Source organism: Talpa europaea, assembly GCF_964194135.1.
Source record: "Talpa europaea genome assembly, chromosome: 9".
Classification (NCBI taxonomy): domain Eukaryota; kingdom Metazoa; phylum Chordata; class Mammalia; order Eulipotyphla; family Talpidae; genus Talpa; species Talpa europaea.
The window spans coordinates 50435429-50459608 of record NC_140076.1 but is presented as its reverse complement, the minus strand read 5'-3'; the positions used below and the strand labels follow the sequence as shown (position 1 = coordinate 50459608).

The following is a 24180-nucleotide window of genomic DNA, read 5'->3' as shown; positions in this document are numbered from 1 at the left end:
AAAAGAGACCAGGGTATGACAGATGACTCAGAGTCTCATCTCGTCTGCAATTTTATTAACTATGGTTAAGCCACACTTAGTCATTTTCTGAAGAAAGAAGTTTGGCACAAGATGGATTTGTGTGGGCTTTTCACCATCAGCAGGCCTGCAGGCAAGTGCTCTGGGACAAGTGCTTTTTAGTAGCACTGGCTCAAAAGGAAGCCGAAGACCCAATCCTATTCTTTCTCTAACTTTTTGAGTAGCTGTGTGCTAAAGTAGTTAAGGGCTTAGATTTGAGTCCAAATGGTGAGATCTAGATTGTATAACAAATAAATAAAGTAGGATATGTAAAACAGTGAAAAGGACATTTTTAAATATGATAATAGATCTGAGAGTGTAGATGGTAACAGTCATACAGTTTCAAAATGAAATCCCAGAACATCTGTCTGCAGGAACAAATTCTTCTTAGCTGGAACAGACAGATTGTTGTTTATTTTTTTTATATTTTTCTCACAGATTGACAAAGGGGGATATTCATAACTTCTCTCCTGATAATACAATTTAGTACAGTGTCTAAGAATTCTCCTGCTCATGTGTTTATTGAAATATTTGTGTTTTAATGTCAGTTCACATTATTCTTCTGTTCTGAGGGAATTAGCGTACATTCTTCACAGTAGAGATCCTCATACATAAATCATAATTGTCCTTATTTGGTTCAGTCCAAACCATCCTAGCCATTGTCCGTTTCTTAATATTTGCCTCTGATCCTTCCCAGGTATGTTACCTGTCTTCGGTGAGGATGTAGATAAAATGATATCATTGTTATCTGAGGAGGTATCTCCCCAAAGGAGAAATGGGATAATATCTCAGTCCAGATGTATGCAAAGAGAAAGCAAGTTTCTCATTCTTCTAATGTCAAAATTCAGATCCTGTCATTACCCAGTCCCAACAGTGTAAACAAAAACTCTTATGAAAAAAAATCATAGACTGAGGATCTCGTAATAAATAGCCTCTTCTCCTGACCACTCAATCTACATATATTTATGTAGAATCTGATTATAGATAAGGGACATTGGGAAGTTTTAATTTGGAGATAAAGTATGTCAGTAGTCACTTCTAAATGTATGCTTTTTCTTTCTTGCTTGCTTGCCAGAATGGATGCCATAAGTAACAAGTTAGGAAATGAGAAAGGGAATCAGAATTGGGTCAAATTATGGTGTTATTACAGATGAAACAAAAAAACCTACGAAGTCAAAAATAAAATAGGCTTTTCTAAGCAGTGAAGTGTATCTACATATGGTTCTAACTACATGGATAAGATTCAGGGAGGAGGATGCAGAGAAAATATAGTCAGAAAATAAAGTCTTTGACTGACTGGCAAAATCTGGTCTTGTCAGCCTGGTGGACGTTGGCTTAAAACTCACCATTATAATGTTGAGATGCCTCTGTATGTGACATGCCTGAGTTATTGCATTGCCAGTGAGGTCTCACTGTCAGTAGGCTGAGTGGTGAGAAAAATAAGAACAGGCTAGTTTGCATTATTTCAATTATGTTTTGAGTCTCTGCTGTAGAGTCCCAGAAAGAGGTGTTAAGAATTCAGTGGATCTATGCTCTCAATGGGGTTTAAGAACCTATGAAGATTAATTGAAAAAGGAAAAATGCACTACTGAGTTTTTAGTAACAGATTAGGGGAAATAGAATTAGATGAGCACGTACACTAAAGGAACACTAACAAATAGAGGACAAAGAGATCATGTAGATCAGGAAAGGCTTCCTGGAGGAAGTGACACTTGAGCTGAGATCATAAGCATGAATAGGAGTTTGTCAAGTAAAGGGGGCTGGTGAGAGAAACAGTTCAAGCCAAGAGAACATGTGCAGATTGATTGTGAGTAAAGACACTAAGGACTGAATTTTAGTTATCTGAACATTATAGTCACTTAGGAGTTAAATATCCATATCAGGCATCATTTTAAAAAGTTCATCTTTAGATGTTAGGACACTAACATCATGCTCTGCTAATTATTATTTTTTAGGTTATTGACTTCACTATTCTTTTTTCTTTCACTACTGTCTTTGATCACTCCTTAAATCTGTAACACATCACTATCTCCTACGTGTGTCTTGTTAGTCAAGCCCTATAAGGAATAGAACATGGTCAAGATCCACAGAAGATGGAAGAAGACAGTGAGAACACCTGTCTGTTGGAAATGACAGGTGCTTCTTGTAACACAGTGAGAGGTGGGAGAAAGTCCTAACAGTAAGAAAGAATCAGATTTTGGAAAGCCTCAGGAACCACAATAGGGAATTGGACATGAAATTACATGCAATTATATTTTTGTCTGTAAGAGAGTAAAGAGATGTGATAAACATATTTTTAATTCATCGGTCTGATATGAAGCATTTATTCATGTTAAAGAATTATATGTAGGCGGCACTGAATTATCTTGCATATGCACTGGAATAACTAAATAGTATTTCTTTGTTTGGGGGCTACATATTACATGTTCCAGACTACCCTGGAATGTTTGCTTAAACAAAGATTCTTGGGGTTATTCTAAATCTCCTGAATCAAATCTCAGGAATGGACTTTACATTTTAACAAGCACCACGGATGATTTGTACCCAATACAGACAGAGAATGAGAGGGCTGAAAAGGAAGCAAAAAACACTGAAGTCAGAGCATCCAGCTAGGCTGCTATTGCAGTAATCCAGTTGATTACAACACAAAGACTACAATGGTTACCATGGGGACTCAGGAGCAAGGGTAAATCTAAGAACTACTTCAAAGGAAACATAACATCATAGGGAGGTGAAAGACTGGATTTACAAAATAGGAGAGGAAAATGTCCAGGAGAACTGTCATCACTGCCTTCTGAACTTCAGCTAGTGACCAGAGTACGTGATGGGCTATTTGACATCAGGCATATTGTTAGTCGTCAGAGAACAAAGCTAAGGGCTCTGCAGTAAGGCAAAGCTGCTTAAAAAATAGAAAAGAGGGAAAGAAACATAGATATGGAGAGGGGGAAAAAAAGTAAACTGGCCTGCAGAACTGAAGGTGCTGTCAATTAGAATAGGATAAATGTATTATGCAAGAAGTTGCCGTAAATGCTCTTCTCACCAGGAAGGAACTTAGCAAAATGAAGTGGGAGAGGGCGAGTCGGACAGGGCATATCAGATTTAAACTCAAGCAGAGAAGCTGAGCAAAAACAGAGGGGAGAGGAGTTGGAGTTAAAAGCAAGAAACATGTTGAATCCAGGGAGAAAGCAGAAAATAGAGAGGTAATAGGTTAGTATAACTTTCAAAATAAGAAGGTTAAGTCATTTGGTGGCAATTCTGAGTAAGAAAGACAGAGGATGGGTGGGCATGTAAGCACGATTTACACTGTTCTAATCTTAGTCTCTTGTGCCAAATGTAGAATACAAAGATGCAGAGACCTAGACATACAGAGAGATAGAAGGAGGAAGTTATTCGCTTTTACAGTCTTTTTATCTCACTGGGAAATGTAAAATATTTTAATATTCTATACCATGAAGGTATGTTTCCAACATTTTACTGGCATATCAATATTAAAAATGTCTTTAGTTTACCTATATTTCAAATAATTGTGACTTTGAGTGAGAAATGTGTTCTGCCATTGCTTTTAAATCGGTATTTATAAGCACATGTAATTCCTAAATATACATCAAACAATAGTGGCGTCATAAACTCAAGAGGTCAGACCTTTAAAAATTTACATGGTGATGGGTTATTTAGTTTTCAGAATCTTAAGTTGATAACAATTGGCAATAAAGCTTTTTAAAATTCCTTTAATTCAGAATCCATTGTGTTGATCTTGAAGTCCTATTTGTTCTTCTAAAATGATTGAAGCCGAGATTGCCACCTAGTGGATTTATAGAATTTTACAGATTTTACAGAAATGGTCCACTACTCCCGCAAATCCTTTATTTTTTTCTCTTAAAGATTTTTAAAATTTAGATCTAGAATAACTATCATCAACAATCACAAATGGTTGAAATATACCAATATGCACATCAGTTAGACTATGGTTAACAAAGCTTAATTTTTACTTTCATACCATAGCTAAGAAAACCGATCAGGCACAAATGCATATATATTATCATCTGTGTAGAAAGCAGTATTGTAATATCACTAATTGAGATGTGTATGGTAATTTCCATAAAATAAACATCAAGTGTAAATCGGCTTAAGTACTTTTTTCTTTTTTAAATCTTTCATTTGCTTATGGCTTTTTAAAAAACATTTTTTTTCTTTCCCAGGACTACACAAACCTATTCTTTCCCATTTTCTCATTCCTTAGCAAAGTCAATTAATTGTGTCCAAAATATGTCATTTAATCTTTGATCTTTGCATTATTTTTAATCATGTATTTTCATTAATGAGTTAATGAGGATCTAAAATAGTGCAGTTGAAATACATGCAAAATCAGGGGTATTTGTGTGTCCTTTTGAAGAAAGTTAAAGTTAAAAGTGCTTATTATTTGAGTTAATTTGTTCACTTTTTTAAGCCTCTGAGGGTGATGTATTAGCATACACAGCAGATGGTTGATATGGGATAGGTTTGGGAGCACAGTTTTCAGCTTCATTTACTCTCTCAGGAATAAGAGGCATCTCATTTTCTGCCTCAAAACTACTGTCTTTTAACTCTGGTAAGATGGAAAGTGCCTCATGTGCCCCCATTGTCACTGCACCTTCTTCATGGGCATTATTATCTTTATCTGGTTGCATATTTTGAACATCTCTTAAATCTTGCACATAATTAATTTGAAGATCTATTTCATCACCAGGCAGTCTATTTTTGGTTTCTTGGAAACTTGGAGTCCTCAAATCCTTAGCTACAATAGTTGCATCAACAGAACTTGAATCATAGAATGCACCTTTTTCACTTTTTCCATTTTCCCAAGATTTCTGTGTTTCTTTAGTGATGTCTTTTAAAGTCATCTGTGTGGTCTGAATTAACATACTAGAATCTGCCTTGCTTTTATCAGCCATTTTTCCTTCTTCTTTACCCACTATTTTTATCTTTAGTGCTTCAGTGCTGTCATCTCTGGGCAATGCGTTTGTGCTGTCAATTCCCTTTTCACTACTGTTGGTTAGATGCCAAGTGGCTTGGGTACAAAAAGTACTGATATCCTTGGAAAGCTCCATTCTATTTTGGTATGGAGTAGGATTTGGCTTCATGTGCATTAGGTTGTCCTTGGATTGTAACTGGGGAGTGAGAGAGGAATCATAAATTTCTGTTTCAGGAAGGTTTTTTCCTGCATCACTTCCCTTATCCACAATGCAAGCTTCCACAATTTGGTGTGATATTTTCTGTGTCGCCATTAATATTTTTTCTTTGTTTCCAAGTTGGTCATGTCTTGAGTCTTTCTCTACATTTTGTAAAGTTTGATTTTGATCTGAAGCGTATTCCTTGTAGGTGTCAGTCTTGTGGACACCTAGAATTTGTATTTGATTCCCCAGAGACAGAGAACACTGGTCTAGTGCACTGGTCTTGGATTTGTCTGGCTCAGTGGGCTCCATTGCTCCTTGATCGGTAGCCCCCTTAGAATGGTGGCATGGCAAAACCTCACTTCTTGCATTTTTCCAAGAACTTGGTAAGTAACTAGGAACTTGTAACAAGAGGTCAGTTGCCCCTCCAATTTGCTCAATGGAGAGTTGAGAGTGTGAGTGCCTGCACTCAGCAGTGAGGGGTACAGGCTCTGGTAATGTTGGGGGGTTTCCATCTGGAATGTGACCTGTACGGTAACCGTTACCTTTCACAGAGCTCTGGCTGACCACAGACAAGTTGTTAGCACTCAGCAAAGGGGCCTTTTTAGTGTTTTTTTTGAAATGTCCAGTCTGTTTGGGGTCACGTTCGAGAGTCAGCCTCTTTGAAGTGGGTTGAACATATTTGCTACTCCCTGGATGTTGGGGAAAATCTGTTGAGGACCCAAGGTTTATTCTGGCTTCTTTCTCAGAAGTTGTAGGTAATGAATTAGGAAATATTAATACTTGTTTGTGTTTCTTTGAAAGTTCTGGCAAGGATTTTTCTGGATGGACTCTGGATCTTTTCAAAGGATGCAAATTTAATTTTATGTTTAATTTTTTTCCTTTAATTTTCCCTTTGAGGTCAGATTGGTTGGCTCTCTTCTTTTTCAGAATATGTGGATAACCAAACCATTTTCCTCCTTTGTGTCTCTCCTGAGGATTGTTACATTTTCTGAGATCCAAATTGGTCAGGTGTTTACTTTGATTTTTTTGCTGCTTCCAATGGGTTGATGTTTTGGGTGACATCACCAACCTATTTTTTTCTACTAAATCAGGATCATGGATGCTAACCCTCTTTAAGGTATATGTTCTCTTGATTTTTGTTGGTAAACCCGATAACTCCATGTTGTCCTTCCTCATAAGGAATTTTTCTATTGCGCTGTTAATTTGGATTTGCTCATTCTCAGGCTTTGAATGTTCTCTATGATTTGGCTTCTTTTCTCTCACATAATCTGGAAATTGATCATAGGGCACATATTTACAGATAAGAGAATTGTTTGGCTGAAAACACCTGGGCCTGCTCTGTTTTAATAGTCCACAAGGATCATCATATTTTGATCTGTGTTTTTGTAGGATCCTTTCTACACAGTGTTCCTTGAGCTCACAAGGCTTGGATGATGAGCTTATACTAAAATGTCTCTGCCTGTGAGGTTGTAAGCCATTGTCTTCTTTTTCTATTGGAGGCTGCCATGATTCATTTGTTAAATGCTTTTCAAGACTTTCTCTTGCCAAGGCTGAAGCGGATGTTGCATATCTTCTACTAAATGTGTCACTGCTGATATCTGCTGAACAATAAATGTAGGAATTTAGCACTGAGCAGAGTTTTATTAGCCCAACCAAACAGATGCTTAGAAACCTTATAAAAGGTGCAAAAGTGACTCCACTGATTGTGGAAATTGCTGAATATTTTCTAATTTTTAAACAAACCCACAAAGGATATTTGGCAGGTTGATGTGTCTGCAATGATATTCTTTATGGCTACATTTTAATATTTTGTGATATTGACTTAAAAGTGGTAGAATTAGAAATAAAAATGTTCATAGTTTTATATCCTTAAATTGTTATCAGCATAAATTTCAATGTAAATAATATCTAAGTCTTTTTCAAATTCCTGTAGTAAGTTTTTTGCATTCCTTTTCCACTTGGCACTAAACATTAGGAAAAATATGATACAATATAGAGTAATGCTTGGATTTCAGGCAGAGAATAACCTCAGCAACAGAGAAAAAAATGGTGTATCAAAGCAAGGTCGGATCTGTTTTATTTTCTATCATTCAATACACTTTTCATTAAATATTTGTTAAATGGATAAGTTTACTGGAATATGGCCTGGTATATGTTTCAGCAATCTGTCTGATATATGTTAAATAATATTAATAGAAATATTTACCAATGATTGAGCATATGCTCAGGCATTGTGCTAAATATTCTTCATTATCTCATTTAATACAAGAGACATGATCCACTGGACAAGTTTTAATTATTCTGTTACTTTTATAAATGAATAAATAAGTTTAAGGAGACTGAATGCTTTTCTACAGTCACATATCAACTAAAGGATGTGGACAAAACTTAACCCGAGTCTGTCTGATACTAAATCTTATTCTTAGCTGCAATGCATATTATTTAAAATTATATCTTATCACTGCATTTTCTCTTATTTTGTGAAATTTTTGTTATCCAGAGGAAGTATTTTTGTTTAATGAGAGATAGAAATCAGGGAACTAAGCCCCAGAGGAACATTTCATTCTAATCTAAGATCTGTTATCAACTTTCCAGGTGACCTTGGGGAAACTACTTAGTCTCTTAGATATCAGAAGATTAGTCTAGATGGAAACTTCACATGGGCTCCCTTTCTTCTGGAGAAAGAATTTGTAGCCTTTCTGAAATACCCAAAGAGTTCTGTAACTCAAAGACAAATGTTAAGAACTATTGAACTAGGTGATCTCTGAAATCCCCTCTACCTCTAAAATACTATAATTCTGTGTTTCCAAGCTAGTGGGCATAATCAGAGTGATAGTGCCTCTTTCTGACTTTTATCCTAGAGCAACTGCAGTCTTGGTTGCTTTCTCCTCAAACACCTATAGTCTCCAGCTCCAATATAAAACCTTGTATATAGAAGAATTTCAGGTTTTAAAAGTAATTGTACTGATTTGACATTTAGTGATTTTTGTGTGAAAGATGGACCTGGCTTTTAAATGGTTAAGAGGCCACATTTTCTGTAGCATAGGAATTCCCCACAGAGAAGTCAAGGCATTGGATGAAGCTAAATGAAATCTTTAAGGTATGATTCTATCAAAAGTCTAACTGCTTATTTCTTTATAAAATAAAATCAATCTGATCTGATTTCTATAGCAGATGTTTCTTTCCTTGGCCACCGTCTTTTGAGTCAAAACATCAGTCCACGGAAACTAGTAAGAAATAGAGTCTGGGGAATGCAAAGGAATAAACTCATATCCTGCCTTATGCCACACATGAAATAACATATAATTTCATTCTTATCCAAATCCGTCCTTAAGGCCAGATCCCCATGGTAAGAATTTCTTGGTGCTGCACCTCTGTCATTCAAATCCTGAGAGAAGCCTTTGCTTGTTGTAAACCAATTCAAATAAGTGACAGGTACCTCTTTTCAGAGCAGCTGTCAAAGTTTTCACTGCTGAGTCTGAAAACATCACCTTACTATTCAAGAAGAAAAAGGAAGACATTTAATTCATTGCCTTCACCTAAACATTGACATTGCCCGGGTACAGTGGGTGGATGTCACGGCCAGATTCACTTGGCTCCCAACTTAGGACAATGAATTAAGTCCTGACTTTCCCTGGACTGGGAAGTTATCATCCCTGACAGCTCAGCAAGCAAAGTATGTGTCTTGACATCATTCTTGAAATGAATCACTAGCATTAGAAGACCCATTCTTCTAACATGTCATGCTGTGGGAAGGTTGCTTACTGCAGAATCGGCATTAGAGCTCAAAGGATGCTGGAATGGAAGTCAATACTCAGCCTCCCATAAATCTTAACAGCACTATTGCTATTTAAAAGAATTCTTCTTTTTTTATTTTATATATTTTTTACAACATTTTTCATTTTTGCACAATGTATGCATTTTCATCTAGGTTATAGTCTCCATACAACTCCCATACCCCTTATTTTGACCCTAATCCCTCCTCTCCTCCCCCGTATTGTGTCTCTAGTTTATAGTTACTTGTTGATTTAAAAGAATTCTTAAAAAAAAAAACAAACACAACATTGTTAGGTGTTGGGTCACAAAATTCACTTCCCAACAGGCCTAAGACATACTCCTGAGGATGGGCAATCTCCATCTACATCGATATGTGTCAACACACCACACATACACACAGGCTGTGTATTTATAGAAGAATAGATTTTTATGGCATTCCTCTATAGAGGAAGTTAAAGGAGTTTACCTCTTTCAGAGGATTTCAACAAAGTAAGAGTTTCTAAAATAGGAACAACTCACCTATTGTTGTTACATGCTGAGGCAGAGTTTGAGGTTGGCCTCCCCCAGGCTCATGATTCCTTATCTTTTCAACAGTTTCTGGACAAAATCTTGTAAATAAGCCAGCTTCATTAAAAGCTACTTTATTCTCAGGAGGCTCTGAACATCCGGACTGCAACAATTTGCCACCAAGGCAGAAGAAAGGGCTATCTGTCTCATCGTCTTTCCCTTTCAGTTTTCTAAATGATCTGTCAAGGGCTGTGGACTCAGAAGCTGGTGCTGCTTGATGGGTATTTTCCTGTGAAAGTGGCATTTCCTTTCTGGACCCCACAATGGACATGACCTTTATCTCGTTTTCCTGAGTTAAGTGGCAGTTACAGTATCCCTGAGTGTGGTAATTTCTTGCTTCATGAGCACACAGGGATTCATCGAAGGTTCTGCAACAAAGGTTTTCTGATGTGTGTTCATTTGCTTTGCCTTGTTGGAGTTTCTTGTTAAATACAACTAGACCTAGGCAAGTGAGACCAACCGCTCCTGTGACAGAGAGACCATTAAAAGATAGCATCATAGGAAGAAATGTATAAATCACTAAATATGAAATCCACAAATATAAAGTTTGTTGATGGCTTAAAAGGCATCAAAATGGGTGGGAAGCCCATCAGTCTGTGGAAAAATATCAGTCCAGCCTGATTTTATCAATACTGTTGTCTTCCAGTTTGAATCTTTCTCTGTATCTACAAAAAGCTATAAGAAACAATATTATCTGGAATCTCTTTGGTAGAAAAAATGGTCTGAAAATGGACTGAAATTCATTCAAGCTAAAATAACTCCTGAATTAAATATAAACAATAGCAAACCATTTTAATTCCATATTTTCCATTTTTTAGTCTCATAGTCAATAAAAATAGACCACAATTAACATATACTTTGGAATTCCCTATAACATCCTTTCCAAAAAGAAAAATTGATTCTATGTGCTATTACCACATTTTCATCATCCCTAAAGATTCACCCCTTACTTGAGAATATGTCATTGATTTCCTATTAACATAAAAGGCCGAAATTCTTGGCATTCAAGACAGTGCAATCTGGCCATAACCTCCCTTCCTAGTCTTGTTTTTCATTACTTTCCACATTCAAACACTATGCTTCAAACTCTTTAATTAGTCTCAAAGTGTAACTTCTAAACTCTCATGTATGCTCTCAGTATGCCTAGAATACTTTGCCCTATCTCTACATATTTGAATTTTATTTATACATTAGAATATAAGTCAATACCTCCAAGTTTCTCAACATCTTTACTGTTTTTGCCATGTTTCAAAGATCATTCCCTTCAGTGAACTCCCACAATAAAGTGACTGACATCTAATCTCAGACCGCCTGGTACTGTCATTTCATGTTCTATGTTGGTGGGGTTTATCCTCTCCATAACATTGTAAAAGGCAATATTTCTCAAACTCAAATGCAGAGTCTAAACTCCTAACCTCACTATTTCCTACCTCAACAAAGAGCTCCTTCTCAATCACAATGATTTCTTTTTTGTATTAATACTACTAACAGTATGAAATTATTGTGTTTACTTATCCATTTGCTTGTTCACTGTCCGTCTTCTCCTGCTAGAATGAAGTACTAAGAGGAAATGGACCTTTTCTGTGTTGTTTGATATTGTATTTCCTGCGCCCACAACTCTGGCATGCAGGAGGCACTCCAGAAATGTTTACTGAATATTCTTAAATTAATAGAAGGAAGTATGTTTATGAATTCTTATAATAAAATGCTCTGAGTGGTCATGTCTTACAAAATCCCCACAATGCTGTCTATTAGGAAGCCATGGCTTCAGCATAGATTGTTGGGATCTCTGTGTTATGAGTCCTGTTCGGCTTCTAACTTGCTGTATGAATTAGGGCAAGTCAGTTCCCATAGAGAATTCAGTTCCCTGACTCTGGAAATGAGGACAATGAATGAAAAATAAGCAGTGTTCTAGGCTCGTTGGCTGACTACACTATGCCTGGTTTTCTCAGTTGCAGACAAACTATATTGGGAACATGATAGTTTTTTAACTTGAAATAAAAGGGAAGATATTATAGTTATTTTATTTTTCTACTAAAAATAAAGATTAACACATCCTCCAAACTTTATATAAATTACCAGATCTCAAGGTCTTATAAACTTCATTTAAATTTATTTACCACAATACATTGTTGAAGAAACTATAACATATTGAAATAATTTAGTCTCTATCAGATACAACATTTTTAAAGTAGTATCTAAAGTTAGAACATCTTTATTGCCAGGTCCTAGAGTTTGTTCTGTTCCAAACAAAGGTTTTGGTTTTAAAGTGTTAAAAACATGAACATTTAGAAACACTCCCTGTTTCTTAAGCAGATTAAGAAAACTCATGATTCAAGTGTTGTTTTTTTTTTTTTATACATCTTAGGCAAGCTTCCTAAGCTTTCTTTATTTTTCCTCCTCTGCCAAATTGAATAATTAATACCAATCATAGGGTAAGTAAAATAATATATATAACATGTCCAATACAGTGAGGTCCAGTGACCTCACTAGTCCTCAATATAATTGGTCAATACAATTGTCATTGTATTTATCATTATGATTGCTTACTGCTGTTGCTTAGGTTTTATATTGCACTGTGAGGCCCTACAAACAAAGATGCTAGGGCAAAAAAATAAAAATAAAAAATTATCAAGAGAACTGAAGTACTGGAAACATGTTAGAGCTTCCTGAAAGCTTTCCCTTTTACCTCTAGGTCACAGGATAGGAAGCATCAAGGTGTCAGGCTTTGATGCCAAATAGCCACTTATAGGGCTGATCCAGTTACTTAACCAAATTATAAAAGAAAGACCTAAATTTTCTTCAACACGTGCACCAGCCATTGAAATAAGAATAGGCATATTCTAATTATGGGATTATGTTTCTCCTCTAATTGTGTGTAAATGGCAAGGAACCACTCATTCTCTGTTGATGCCTGAGCTCTATCTGTATCGCATTACCAGTCAGGTATGGTCACTTTCCATTAGTGCAGAGAGCAAAAGCAGCAAATGAAGCTTATAGGCAGACTGAACGTGCTATTAAGAAGATGGTTGAATTTTCATTGCCATGGGCATTGTTGCTATTTTTAAAAAGTGATAAACAGTTTTTCCGAGTTGGAAAAACAAAATTTTTAAAAAACAAAATTAATATGCTGTCACTGAAGTAATGGAAACGTGTTAGGGCTTCATGAAATTTTCCCCTTTTTATCCTCTTGACATCAAATAACCACTTATTAGTTTTAAAGTCACTGAATATGATTATTTATATTACTTTGAATTGTGATGATTTATCTATAGCTAGAAAAAAGGGGGTTCAGATGCCAAATTGTAGCTTTAAGTCTTTTTCCCACTATGTATAGGTACACATAATAGACCACACTTTTATTTCAGAAGGAATAAAGGAATCTTTTAAAAACAGTACTTTAAACAATTACTCAGATGTATTACCATAATTTCACACACTGTTACCTAACATGTATGTAATCACATTTTACAATTTGTCAAAATTTATCCATTCATATAAGCTTCTTATCATTTTGACAAAACCTTTGGAATCCTCCAGAATGCATATCTATATCTACATTAATGCAGAGCTGTTAACTTAGAAAAATCTTTTCTGAAAATAGATATAAAAGATACCTTGAAAATTACCCTGTGGGAACATTTTCAAAATGATGACCTACAAAACACTAATTCAATAAAATATTCTGTGAAAAAAAGGAATTATGGTCAAATAAGTTTGAGAAATGCTTTACATTGCATCTTCCTCTTAAAAGATTCATAATACTTAGAAAATGAAAAGCAATGAGAAATGCTGCAGGAAAGATGCCTAGTTAACTTTGTTTCATCCAGCATTACTCAATTCAATTTGAACCCCCAAACATATTGCTTAGATGTGCAGCTCTGTGTGTGTATTTACTGGAATATCTATTAAAGAACCCCTAGGACTAGTATTTTAAGAAGCACATGCAGCCAAAAACTCCTTGTCGCCCAATTGTTTTTGTCTTTTATGGTAAATTCTCTTAGCACATCATTATACAGTTTTTAAAACAATTTTTCTTTCTGAGAGGATTTGAATTCATTTCCAAATGAGTTTGATTACTACTGGCAGTAGTTCTATTTTCTATAACTAATTCTTCTCCATGTATCCTGATTAAAAGCATAACTGTTAGGAGTTAAAAATCTGATGCTCAATTAATTTACTGGAAACATGCTAAGGAATAATTATTTATAGAGCATATTCAAAATACATCAATTTAGTCCAAGATGCTATTTGCAAACCTCTGGTCTCCCAACTTTGGGGAGCTCCATCACTTCTCTCCACCACACAAAGGCGTACTTCCCATCACCATGGTTACCCACAGGCAGAGAGGATTTCACCTTGTGCTGCCAGCATGGAAGGGGGAGGAGACACACATTGAGGTATATAACTCCAAAAATCTCATACATATTTGGACTTTAATAACACCAAGCATCACTTTATATCATTCATTCATTGAGAGGCAATATGACAGCTGACACATAGCTTAATTTTTTTAAATACCATAGAAAATATAAAGAATTGAATGTTATCTTCTCCTTAGTCAATCTGTGACCTTATGGGCCAAGTACAGAAGAATTAGACAAACTGAATTCTTTGAATCCTAAACCCCCAAACAGGAGAAAAGCATGGAGGTTAAATAACTTTCCCAAATTCACACAGCAAGGGAGATGAGAGCCAGGATTCAAACCTGAATGCTCCAACTGCAGAGCTCACATTTAGTCACTGCACTGCACTGTACCGCTACGAAGTAGGATGCTAGTGGTTGTCATCATAGGATCTTCTTGTGCACTTGGTAAAGCTCATTGATTCTTACTATACCATGGAGAGACACACAGATGTGTCCTGAGGAAAGGGATGGTGTGGCATCAATTTTTTAATCCCTATCTCCTAGCAACTTAGTGAATGCAACCATCAGCAAATGGATGATTGATGAACTATAGATACTATTCATGCATGACAGACAATAAAACTAGCCAGTTGGGCCTCCCTGGTGGTGCAAGGGGTTAAGCACAGCACTATGAAACTATCCGCAGCCTCTGCAGCAGGAGTTTAATCCCTGGCCGGCCAAGGAAGCTATCCACATGGCACAGCATACCTCTCCTTGTCTTGCCAGCTGCCATCCTCAGAAGTGTATTTCTGTTAATCCGCCTGTTCTGTTCCCCACTCTGTCTCTGGTGAATCCTCTCACCCCCTGGTCCCCAGTCCTTGTATGCATAAATAATAAATCTTTAAAAAACAAACAAAAAACTAGCCAGTTAACTTACTCAGGACCAAAGTGCTAGTTATACCACGACTACTGCCTTTAAATACTGGTCCTTCTGGTCCAATACCCCTTCCTCTGTTAGTTCCTTTGCAGCAGGAAATTTTTGCAATCTGTGCCAAACCATGCAATCTATAACATCCTCCCATATCTACTGGCAAGCTCTCCTTCCACAAACCCTAACAAATGTCCCCGATGGCTTAAGAAAGGCATCATTTATTGTTCAAGAACATGGACAAGAGACAGGAGAAGAGGAGGGCACATATCTCCCTGGCATACCTGCAAAGCCAAGGACAGTCAGCAGGGCCACATCCTGCCCTGGGAGGAGGGCACTTCTGTCCTTTAGACCCAGAGTGAGATTGGGAGCCTTGGAATCACAGTTGCTCTCAGAAAGTCTGAGCACACTCTTTGCAGTGGCTACAGCTGTGGTAGATGGCTGACAATTTAGGTCCTTGGCATTCCTGAGCGTGTGAGCAGAAGACTTAATGTAGTTTCTTAAAAACCGGGCAAGTGGGTGGAGATCACAAGTGCAGCTCCACTGGTTCTTATCTAAGCTCAGAAGGCTTAACTGCTTCAGTGGTGTAAAAACATCTGGCACGTGGACCAACCTGTTTCTGGAAAGATCCACTTCTTGCAGTTGAGGCAAGGGCCGGAAGGCATCTTTCCCAATGTAGGAAATAAAATTGTTAGATAAATCCAGATGCCTGAGACTGTGCAGATGAGTGCCCCCAAAAGAACTGTCTGTCAGATTCGTGATCTGATTGCCATCCAGCTGGAGCCGGGTCAGGCCCCTGGTGTTTCGGAACCAGGACCCTCGCAGGGTGTGGAGAGCATTATTGCTAAGCACCAGCACCTGCAGGTTGCGAAGCTTGCTGAAGGTGTGGTCGGTAAGGGAGGAGCTGGATATTTGGTTGTGCTCCAGCAACAATGTCCGCAGCTTGGAAAGGCTGTAGAGGGCATCTTCCTGAACATCCTCAATGTTGTTTCTGCCCAAGGAGAGCAGGGCAAGATTAAACAGGAGGGAAAGATTTCTGCTCTCTACAGAGGAGAGGTACCCATCAGTGATGATTAAAACTCTCGTGGTCACAGGGGCTGCTGTGGGGGAGAAAAGCACAGACTAGAAGAAAGATACACCTGAGTAAGAGGGGGAGTACCGTGGGAAGCAGAGATAATCAATACCCTCTGAGCAATCTTATCACCGGGGTAAGAACAATAAACACAATGAAAATGACTCTCTGATTCCTCAATTTAAACGGAAGCTTGTTCTTTATCACAATGATGGATTTTTATATTCTTTGTTACTATGACATGTTTATTTGAGAAACAAAAACCCATCTGTTCCTCTAGATGTCAAAGTTAATTCATTGTCTGGGATTATTGTCATTGATGTGTTTTGTTTTGATTCAGCATTTCAAGGTGGTTTTTCAGGCTTCCTCTCTATGAGACTGTACAGACCTGACCAGCCTTACTGGCCCAGGACAGATTCACCCAAGAGCTGATCCTTGTCTGAGGTTCCTAAAATGTTTTTCACTAGTAATGTATATTTATGCTGTATAGTCAGTCATCTTTTCTCTCAAACATAAAGATGTGGGTTGGGTGTTGGGGGGCAGGGGGAGAGTGTGAGAGGAAGCTTTGGTTTCTGTTTTTTAGCTCCAGGCTAAAAGTTGGCAACTTGGTTAGGATCTATAGTCTCTCCAGACAACCCAAGGATCTGTCAGTGGGGTTCTCATTATAGTCTGGCCATCTTGGCCTCCTGTCTAATATCTGTTCCCTCCAATGAAGTCCATCATGTGATGACAGGTGGTATTCAGGGCCTCCAGCTGTTAAATCCCTTCACCATAATCACCTCGGAGCTATCACTGCTCTGTCATTAGAAATCAAAGCATTTTAACTCAATAAAGATGTATTATAATCAGGAGTTATTGTAACACATCTTTATCATGCTAAAATTGTTTTGACTGCAAATGACAGTGTCAGGAGGATGGAAGAGTCCATTGTCCCTGGGAGGTCTGCAGGTGATATTAGAACAATCAACCATGGGGGAAGCAAATCACAATTCCTTTATGAAATTCAGACTACATCACTAAAACAAAGAGATTTAAAAGTGTAAAAGACAAAGGATTTTCAGCGTGCCTTCTATTGGAAGAATCGCTCCCATCTTTGCCGCACAAGCAAGCTTCAATCATGTTTGTTTTTTGAAAGTATTTATTACTGGTTATTTGAATTCTATTAATTCTGGCCATTTTGGCATTTTGTTCCCCTCATCATTGCTCGTGAGGTGGGGACAGGGAGTTTGTTTTTACACACCCCCAGACCTCTAGGGATTTGCCGATCTGAGGAAACAGGCCATTATTTTCTGCCAATCGCTTCTTATCTAGAACTAGACAAAAGCGCCACTCCCAAGTCATCCATTTGCTTCTCTGTGTTTGTGAAATCTAACTTCACAAATGTGGCACTCTGTAAATGAGAAAGGAGACAGAGAGACGCAGCCATACAAACAATATTTGTTTCGTGCAGATGTCAGCTATCACTGATCAGGAAAAAAAAAAATGCAGTGAAGTCAGGAAATCCATTTGAGAAGGTGGGAGTTTAAATGAGTTAAGTGATTGGAAGCAGGGTACATACCAGGTAGTCTTGAAATTGTCTCTCTCTTGTCAGAGATGACAATAATGTCTATCTCCTAATTCTCAGTTATAGGATTTAAGAAATGATTATTCCCTACTCCATCTTAACTCAGACTTATTTTTGAAATTTTTCCATTGGCAGAGCTTCTAGCTTGTTTATCTCTTTTTAGATATCAGAATGTAAATCACATTCTCATCAAATTTGTTAATAAGGTGTCTTATTAAATTGTTGACTTAAGCAAGCAATATGTAATGAATACAGGCAGTGTATCTTGTTAGCATTTCTACAGCTCATTTACTACCAATAAAAAAAAAACTAGACTTTCAAAATTAGATGCACTTTGATAATAATCTGTTTTGCTTGTACATCACTTAATCTTACTAATGCTGAACAATTGCAGTTCAGGTTTCTGATTATTGATACATCTTCCAGCCAGTGGTATGTTTCAAATCTGCACTAGATGTGGGGGGAAAAAATGTAATTAAAGTCATCTATTTTTTCTTTTATAAAAAATAAAATAAAATAAAGAACATGCAACTGCATTAAATGGAAGTATTCTTTTGTAATAACAAAATATCCCTGTTGCCTTTGAAGGTTTTAAAATAGTTTTGGTTGAGACCACCAAGAACAGTAATTTTTAGTCACTGTGAAAGGTTCTTCTTTAAAAGTTTACCTCTTGCAGGCTAAGCCCAGAGAATGTTCATACATTGAAAGGCAAGGCAATGAATTTTCCAGGCACACTGAGCCTTGCTTGTTAGAGTAGTTGGTTTTATTACCTACTATATAGGTTAGCTGGTGACAGAGTGTTACATCTTCAGTGCACACCACACATGATGCAGGGCAGGCTGCCACCAGCTGCAGCGTGAAGGCAGAGAGGATGAGCCATCCACCTGGTAGGAAAGAAAAGGGCAGTGCATATCATAATGTTGGCACTTTTCACCCGTGTTTTTAGTGTAGCCAGCTCACTCTGGTGATTTCTGCTTTTTAAAAGCAAAAACAAAACATTTTTAATGAAGTACCATTGTTTTACATCCTTGTTGATTTTGACAATACAGGATTTCTTCCCTCAAGTGTGGTTACCATAACTCTCCCACCATCAAAGTAACTTGGGTTCTCCCAAGATGCCAGATAAATTGCTAGCATCCTTAATTTGCAAAGAATTTAAACTGAATTGTTGAAGCATTTGACTATAAATTCACAGAACTCACATTTTAGGGCATACCCATTAGTATAAATTATTTTAAAATTAAGTTATTTTATAAAATACTTTACAGTTTGTAGAGCATTAGTACATACATTAATTGTCTTAATTCTACAAAGCAATTTGAGGCTGAGAGAGCTGAAGCCCAGAATGGTTAACAAACCATCCAAAATCACATCACTATTAGCTATTTAACCTCAAGTCTTTTAATTCTCAGTCCAGTATTCTTTCTAGAATTCAGAAGTTAATCTCAGGCACTGAATATTACATTATTACAACTGATTTATTCCTTATGGATTTAGATGGCTTGCTTACAGAGGGAATTCGAAGGAGCTTGATGATCACAAGTTCTACCTAGCTTTGAATTAAACTCTGTTGTTTATTAACTATTCTTCAGTAAATTATTTAATTTTCCTTATTTTCTGTCTTTTTAGGTTTAATGTAGAAGTAATGTTACAGAGCATTATGAGAATTAAATACAATGCTGTATGTTTTCAAAAATTGTTCAATTTAACCATGATTTTGAGGTCTTTTCAACTGTCCAATGAAATATTAACATCATTTAGATTTAATGTTCATAAAAGTCCAACCATTCACAGTGTATTCCCTGATTTTTAAAGACTTAAGGAATAAAATAAGTTGGAAAACAAAATAAAACATTTATTAATTCTATCATTTGTTCAGCAAGTTCTTATTGGACTACTTTCTATGCTAACACTGTTCACCCCACTGGGGATAGGAAAGTGTATAAGAAGACTAAATCTCTGCCTTGGTTTGGATATTCTATGAAAAGACACAAACTATAAACAAATAAATATGAAAATATGTAATACGTTACTTGGTGAAAAGTGCTCTGGAATAAATAAAACAAGAATAGAACTAGATAGCTTTAGCTTGGGGGCTCCAAATGTGGTAGACAAGGAAAATATTTCTGATAAAGTAAGATTTGAAAAAGATCAGGAGGCAGACCTCTCCTATCCTGCCCGCTGCTCCCCTCAGCAGTGTAATTCAATAGATATGCTTGTTCTGCTACCCACTCTGTCTCTGGTGAATCCTCTCACCCTTTCTGCACCTCTGGCCTGTGCCCCAGATCATGTATGCGTCAATAAAATAATTCTTTTTAAAAAATAAAAGAAAAAAATATCTTGAAAAAGTAAAAGCACCAGTCACTCCAGATAGAAAGAACGGCCAAGGCAAAGTCCTCACAGAGAAAATGTGGTCAGTTCATGATAGAAAGTCAGAGGATATCTGAGGCAGGTGTGCTTGCTTTGTCAATAATTGTAAGGGATTTGTTTTTTACCCATATAAGATGAGAAAGAAGTGGAGGCTTTAGTGAGTGGCATTAATTGACCTGAAGTGCATTTTAAGTGATTATTTTGGACACTGTTGGGAACATACTTTTAATATTCAAAGAACAGAAGCAACAAAAGTAGTTGGAAGACAATTATAACAATACAAGCAAGAGATGATGGTGGTTTAGACAGAATGAAAGGTAGTCAGATTCTGGATAATTGGTTATAGTCATTAAAGTGTGTTCACAGAAAAGGTTATGACAAAGAGAAATCAAAGATTGTCTATGGCCTGGTGCCTCTGGAAATAAAATGATGGAGTTGTCATTTACTGAAACAAGGACTATTATAAATGCAGGCAATTACAAATGTGAGTTTAGAGTTCAGGAGAGTACTGGGTTAGAGACAGACATTTGGGAGTTGTTTTTTAAAGACATTAAATCTTGAACAAATTAACTCTAAATAGAGAAGAAAAGACTGAATCCTGGTGCATTCCAATATTGAAAGATACGAAGTGGGACCAAAAGAAAAGTCTCAGAAATAGTGAGAGAGCGAAAGACAAATGAGAAAGTGACCTTGAATTCCCTGAAGAATGTTTCAGGAACAAAAAAAAATGATTATTTGTATGTAATGCTTTGCCAAGAGAGATGAGTATTGAGACTTAACCACTGAGATTAGCAATGAGTAGGCATCCTTATAGCCTTTGTATCCCTGACAAGAGCACTTTTAAAAAAGTTTAGAAGAAAGTCTGAGAGCAGTGGAGGACAAATGGAAGAATTGGAGATTACTTATTTAGACAACTCCTTAGAGCAATTTTGCTATAAAAGTAAACAGAAATGGAATAGTAGCTTGAGGAAGAAATGAAATTAGAAGTTTTATTTTGTTGCTATTTATTTGTATTTAAGCTGAGAAAATTTATAGATAATTTGTATATTTGGGGGATTAAACAATAGAAAAGGAACACTGAAGACACAAAGAAGGAAGAATTAATGTTAGAGCAATGTCCTTGAGTAGGTTAGCAGGGGTAAGAGCTCACACATAGTAGAAGTGACTTCAGATAGAATCAGGTAAACTCATAGATATGGAAATGAAGGTAGGGTATGTGGGTTTGGATGTGGGTAGGTGGTACATAGAGTAGTGGTGATACTGGAATTGCAGATTTTCAGGTGTAGTCTCCCACCCAGGAATGGATCCCAGGCTGCAGGGGCAGTGCTGAGCCCCAGCCATTAGACCACCATGGTTGGTGTCTCACGAAGTCTCAGCAGGAACTTCACAGATGCTCAGGAAGGCAAAGGAGAAGAGGCAGATTTGTTTAGAGAAAGAAAAAGTTTATTGAGGAGAAAAGGAATAGAAATAAAGTGGGACTCCCAGGCCAGTTGAATCAGGCCAGGGAGGGGCAAGGAAGCCAAAGGAGTTGTGCCTCAGGGAATATGCACTGTCTTTCACTAATTATTCTAAAGTGCCACCAGTCTCTTTGTGATTGATTATTTCTCAGTGGTCTCACTCACTGCCTAAAGTCTCTGTGCCCAGAACTAAGCTTCTGTGTCCCAGCCCTTATCTTTTTTCTTCATTGTCCTCGTTCTGGAATGTCCTGTTAACCTTAGTTCTGGGGTGTTTGATTAGTTCCCTTTAGAATTTGTTGTCCTTGTCTGTGGAGCCTTCCTTAACTCTCCTGAAGTCCCCACCTGCAACGTCCTTAGAGTTACCTGATTATCCTAACTTGTCCTATGACTTAGTGGGAGCTAGAAGTTCGAAGAAAGAGGAAAAATTACAAAATAGCCATCTGAGTATGAGTGAATGTGCTAGAAATATATGAGACTCTTTAGGTAATAATTGTAGCCTACTTGAGGGTAGCAGGTCATGCTTTTGAAGTGAGACAAGGCAGGATAGATTTTTTTTTTTCTAATCGTGTACAAAATGCATGATAGGGCAACGGAGTTGAGTTTGCATGGAAATGATGGAGAAGAGTAGAAAATTTAAGATGGTGGCATCTCAAGACCAGAAACTGGAGGTAGGGGTAAAAACAATGAACACAGTTATTAAACCAGCTATAGAAATGTAAAATCCTTAGGCAGTAACTGCTGTATAAAGTATCAGACTGCTATAGAAAGTATCAGTAGGCACATACCAGAGGTGGGGAATTGGAGATGGAGGGCCATTGTAGAGAATCACCAGTCCTTACAAATCAAACTTCACACCCTAGAAATAATTAATTTAGCAATACATAACAATTCCACAAAAGATTGAACCCCCTCCCAAATAGAACACTATGTCAGTAAAATTTCAGCGCTGGCAAGACTCAGCTTTCCTGCCTGCCTGTGACTGTGCAAGTTTCTTTCAGAAACCAACCCCTTTCAAAACTGGCACTCATCCCAAAACTGCCTGCTGTGTCTATGCAGGCATCTCTTAACAAACCTGCCCCTTCTAAACACAAGCTCTTTCTGCCTGCTTGTTTCTGTACAAGCATCGTCATCTCCTTTTTTTTTTTTTTTTTTAAATAATAAGCCTGCCCTTTTGGGTGTAACCAAAGGTCTCTGCTTTGTGGAGAAACTTGTCATGTGCCAATGAAAGGGGAGCTCTGGTGAAACTTCTCACAGGTAACCCAAGGACCCCATTCTCTAAACCCAACACCTCACCAAAATGCCATCAGAAGGGAGTGACTATAATTGCCAATTACATCTAATCTAAGTAAGGAGTGAGAAAATGAGGTGAATGGATGACAGTGAAAACATAAACAAAATGAACAAAAACGATGATGATGATAGACAGGAAAATAGATAGGTAGATAAAATAATATCAGCAGAAACATGATTTTTAAGACTGAATGGTGTAAACATGAGATTTATTGTACCATTCTCTTCTACTTTAGGGTACATTTGAAAATGTTCATAATAAAAAGTTGGGTTTTTTAAGTGACAAGGTGGTTTGAATGGTCAAAGTTTGTTGGAGTCCTCAGGGTTCCAGGAGAAGTGAGCTAGATAGAAAGAAAGGAGATAAGCCCAAATGATCTGACAGGAATGAGAGAATGGAGAGTGGAGTATGGAGTCGAGAGAATGAAGAATCTAATAGCAGGGTCTTGAGTACAATAGGGAGCCAAGTGACCAAGGTAGAACACAAGATCTTTGCAAAAGAAAAGACTATGGAACCCACAGTTCAGGTCGTGTGATGATTGTCTGCTCAGAAAATTATCAGCCCTATGAGTAATGTCAGAGAATATTACTGAGCTAAAACCTTCAAAAAATGAGGGAGAGTGACCCAGTAGAATAGCATGATAAGCTGCTGGTTTTTGAGGCAGAAACCATTTGAAAGTGGCAAAGACAATAAGAAAGACACAGATACTCACTCCACCCCTGCCCCCACCGACCTGAAGGTATAAGGAATATGTGAGAGAAAACCACTTCCACAAGAGAAGGCTCAGGGGGAAGCAGGGTCCTCAGGGGAGGGCGAGATATTAAGGGAGAAATTGTTCTACTAAGAATCTAAATTAGTTGGTTACTGCACCTGAATGTTAAATTGGGCTCTCCACCTCCTGGCAGTGAAAGTTTCATAAAAAGAGAAATGATAGGTTATGTAGTCCTTAGAACTGACAAAAGGAGGCATATAATTTCTTGGTCTTCCAAGGAGACCAACATTTTCTAAAATTCCAGGAACTTCTCCCAGTGAGTCAAATCATTTTTACATCCCTAGCAACTAGAATAAAGCTTGGAATATAATCAGAATACAAGGAATGTTTTTTTAACAAAACTCATTTGACATAGAGTTTCATAATGGACAATATTGTTAATGGCAATTTTTGAAGATGAAAAGCTTATCTTAACCCCTAAAATAGGGCATAGTCATAAGGTTTGTATTGATCTTAGTTTTGAATTTAAGCCGTTGTTTTCAAAAGTAAAGCTAATTATAAAATTAGTTTTAGCAGTTCTTTTTGTGCAGATAGATTGTGCAGTATATTATAAGGCACTGAGATAGTTAATAGTTTTTAGCATTCACTTTTATTCTTTCCTTTTGAAGAAGAAATCCTGCCATTTAAAACATGCAAAGCTAATTAAAGCTTTTCCACTATTTCATTATCTGAATGTAGTTGCAAATTCTGACTTAAAACTCTTATCAGAGGGAGACTCAACATCCCTCCCTAAACAGCAAATGAACATTCAATTAACACTTCAATACAAGTGTATTTTAAATAAAAATATACTTTATTGTTAATCTCATTCTTTACAAATGCAAATA

The 24180-nt window shown here is 37.1% G+C and overlaps 2 protein-coding genes across 2 annotated transcripts in view; one reads left to right on the top strand and one right to left on the bottom strand.

Moving 5' to 3' along the window:
• LOC311177689 (serine/threonine-protein kinase TNNI3K) overlaps positions 1-24180 on the top strand; it is a gene marked incomplete at both ends in the record, with an annotated part of 250766 nt that overhangs the window by 173975 nt on the left and 52611 nt on the right. The gene's annotated exons all lie outside the window — the stretch shown is intronic.
• On the bottom strand, positions 4500-22423 carry LRRC53 (leucine rich repeat containing 53; the record flags this gene model as incomplete). Its single annotated transcript, XM_084244001.1, has 5 exons — positions 4500-6811; positions 9507-10019; positions 15115-15930; positions 18237-18350; positions 22366-22423. 5 exons carry the CDS (start codon positions 22421-22423, stop codon positions 4500-4502), a joined length of 3813 nt encoding a protein of 1270 aa, XP_084100127.1.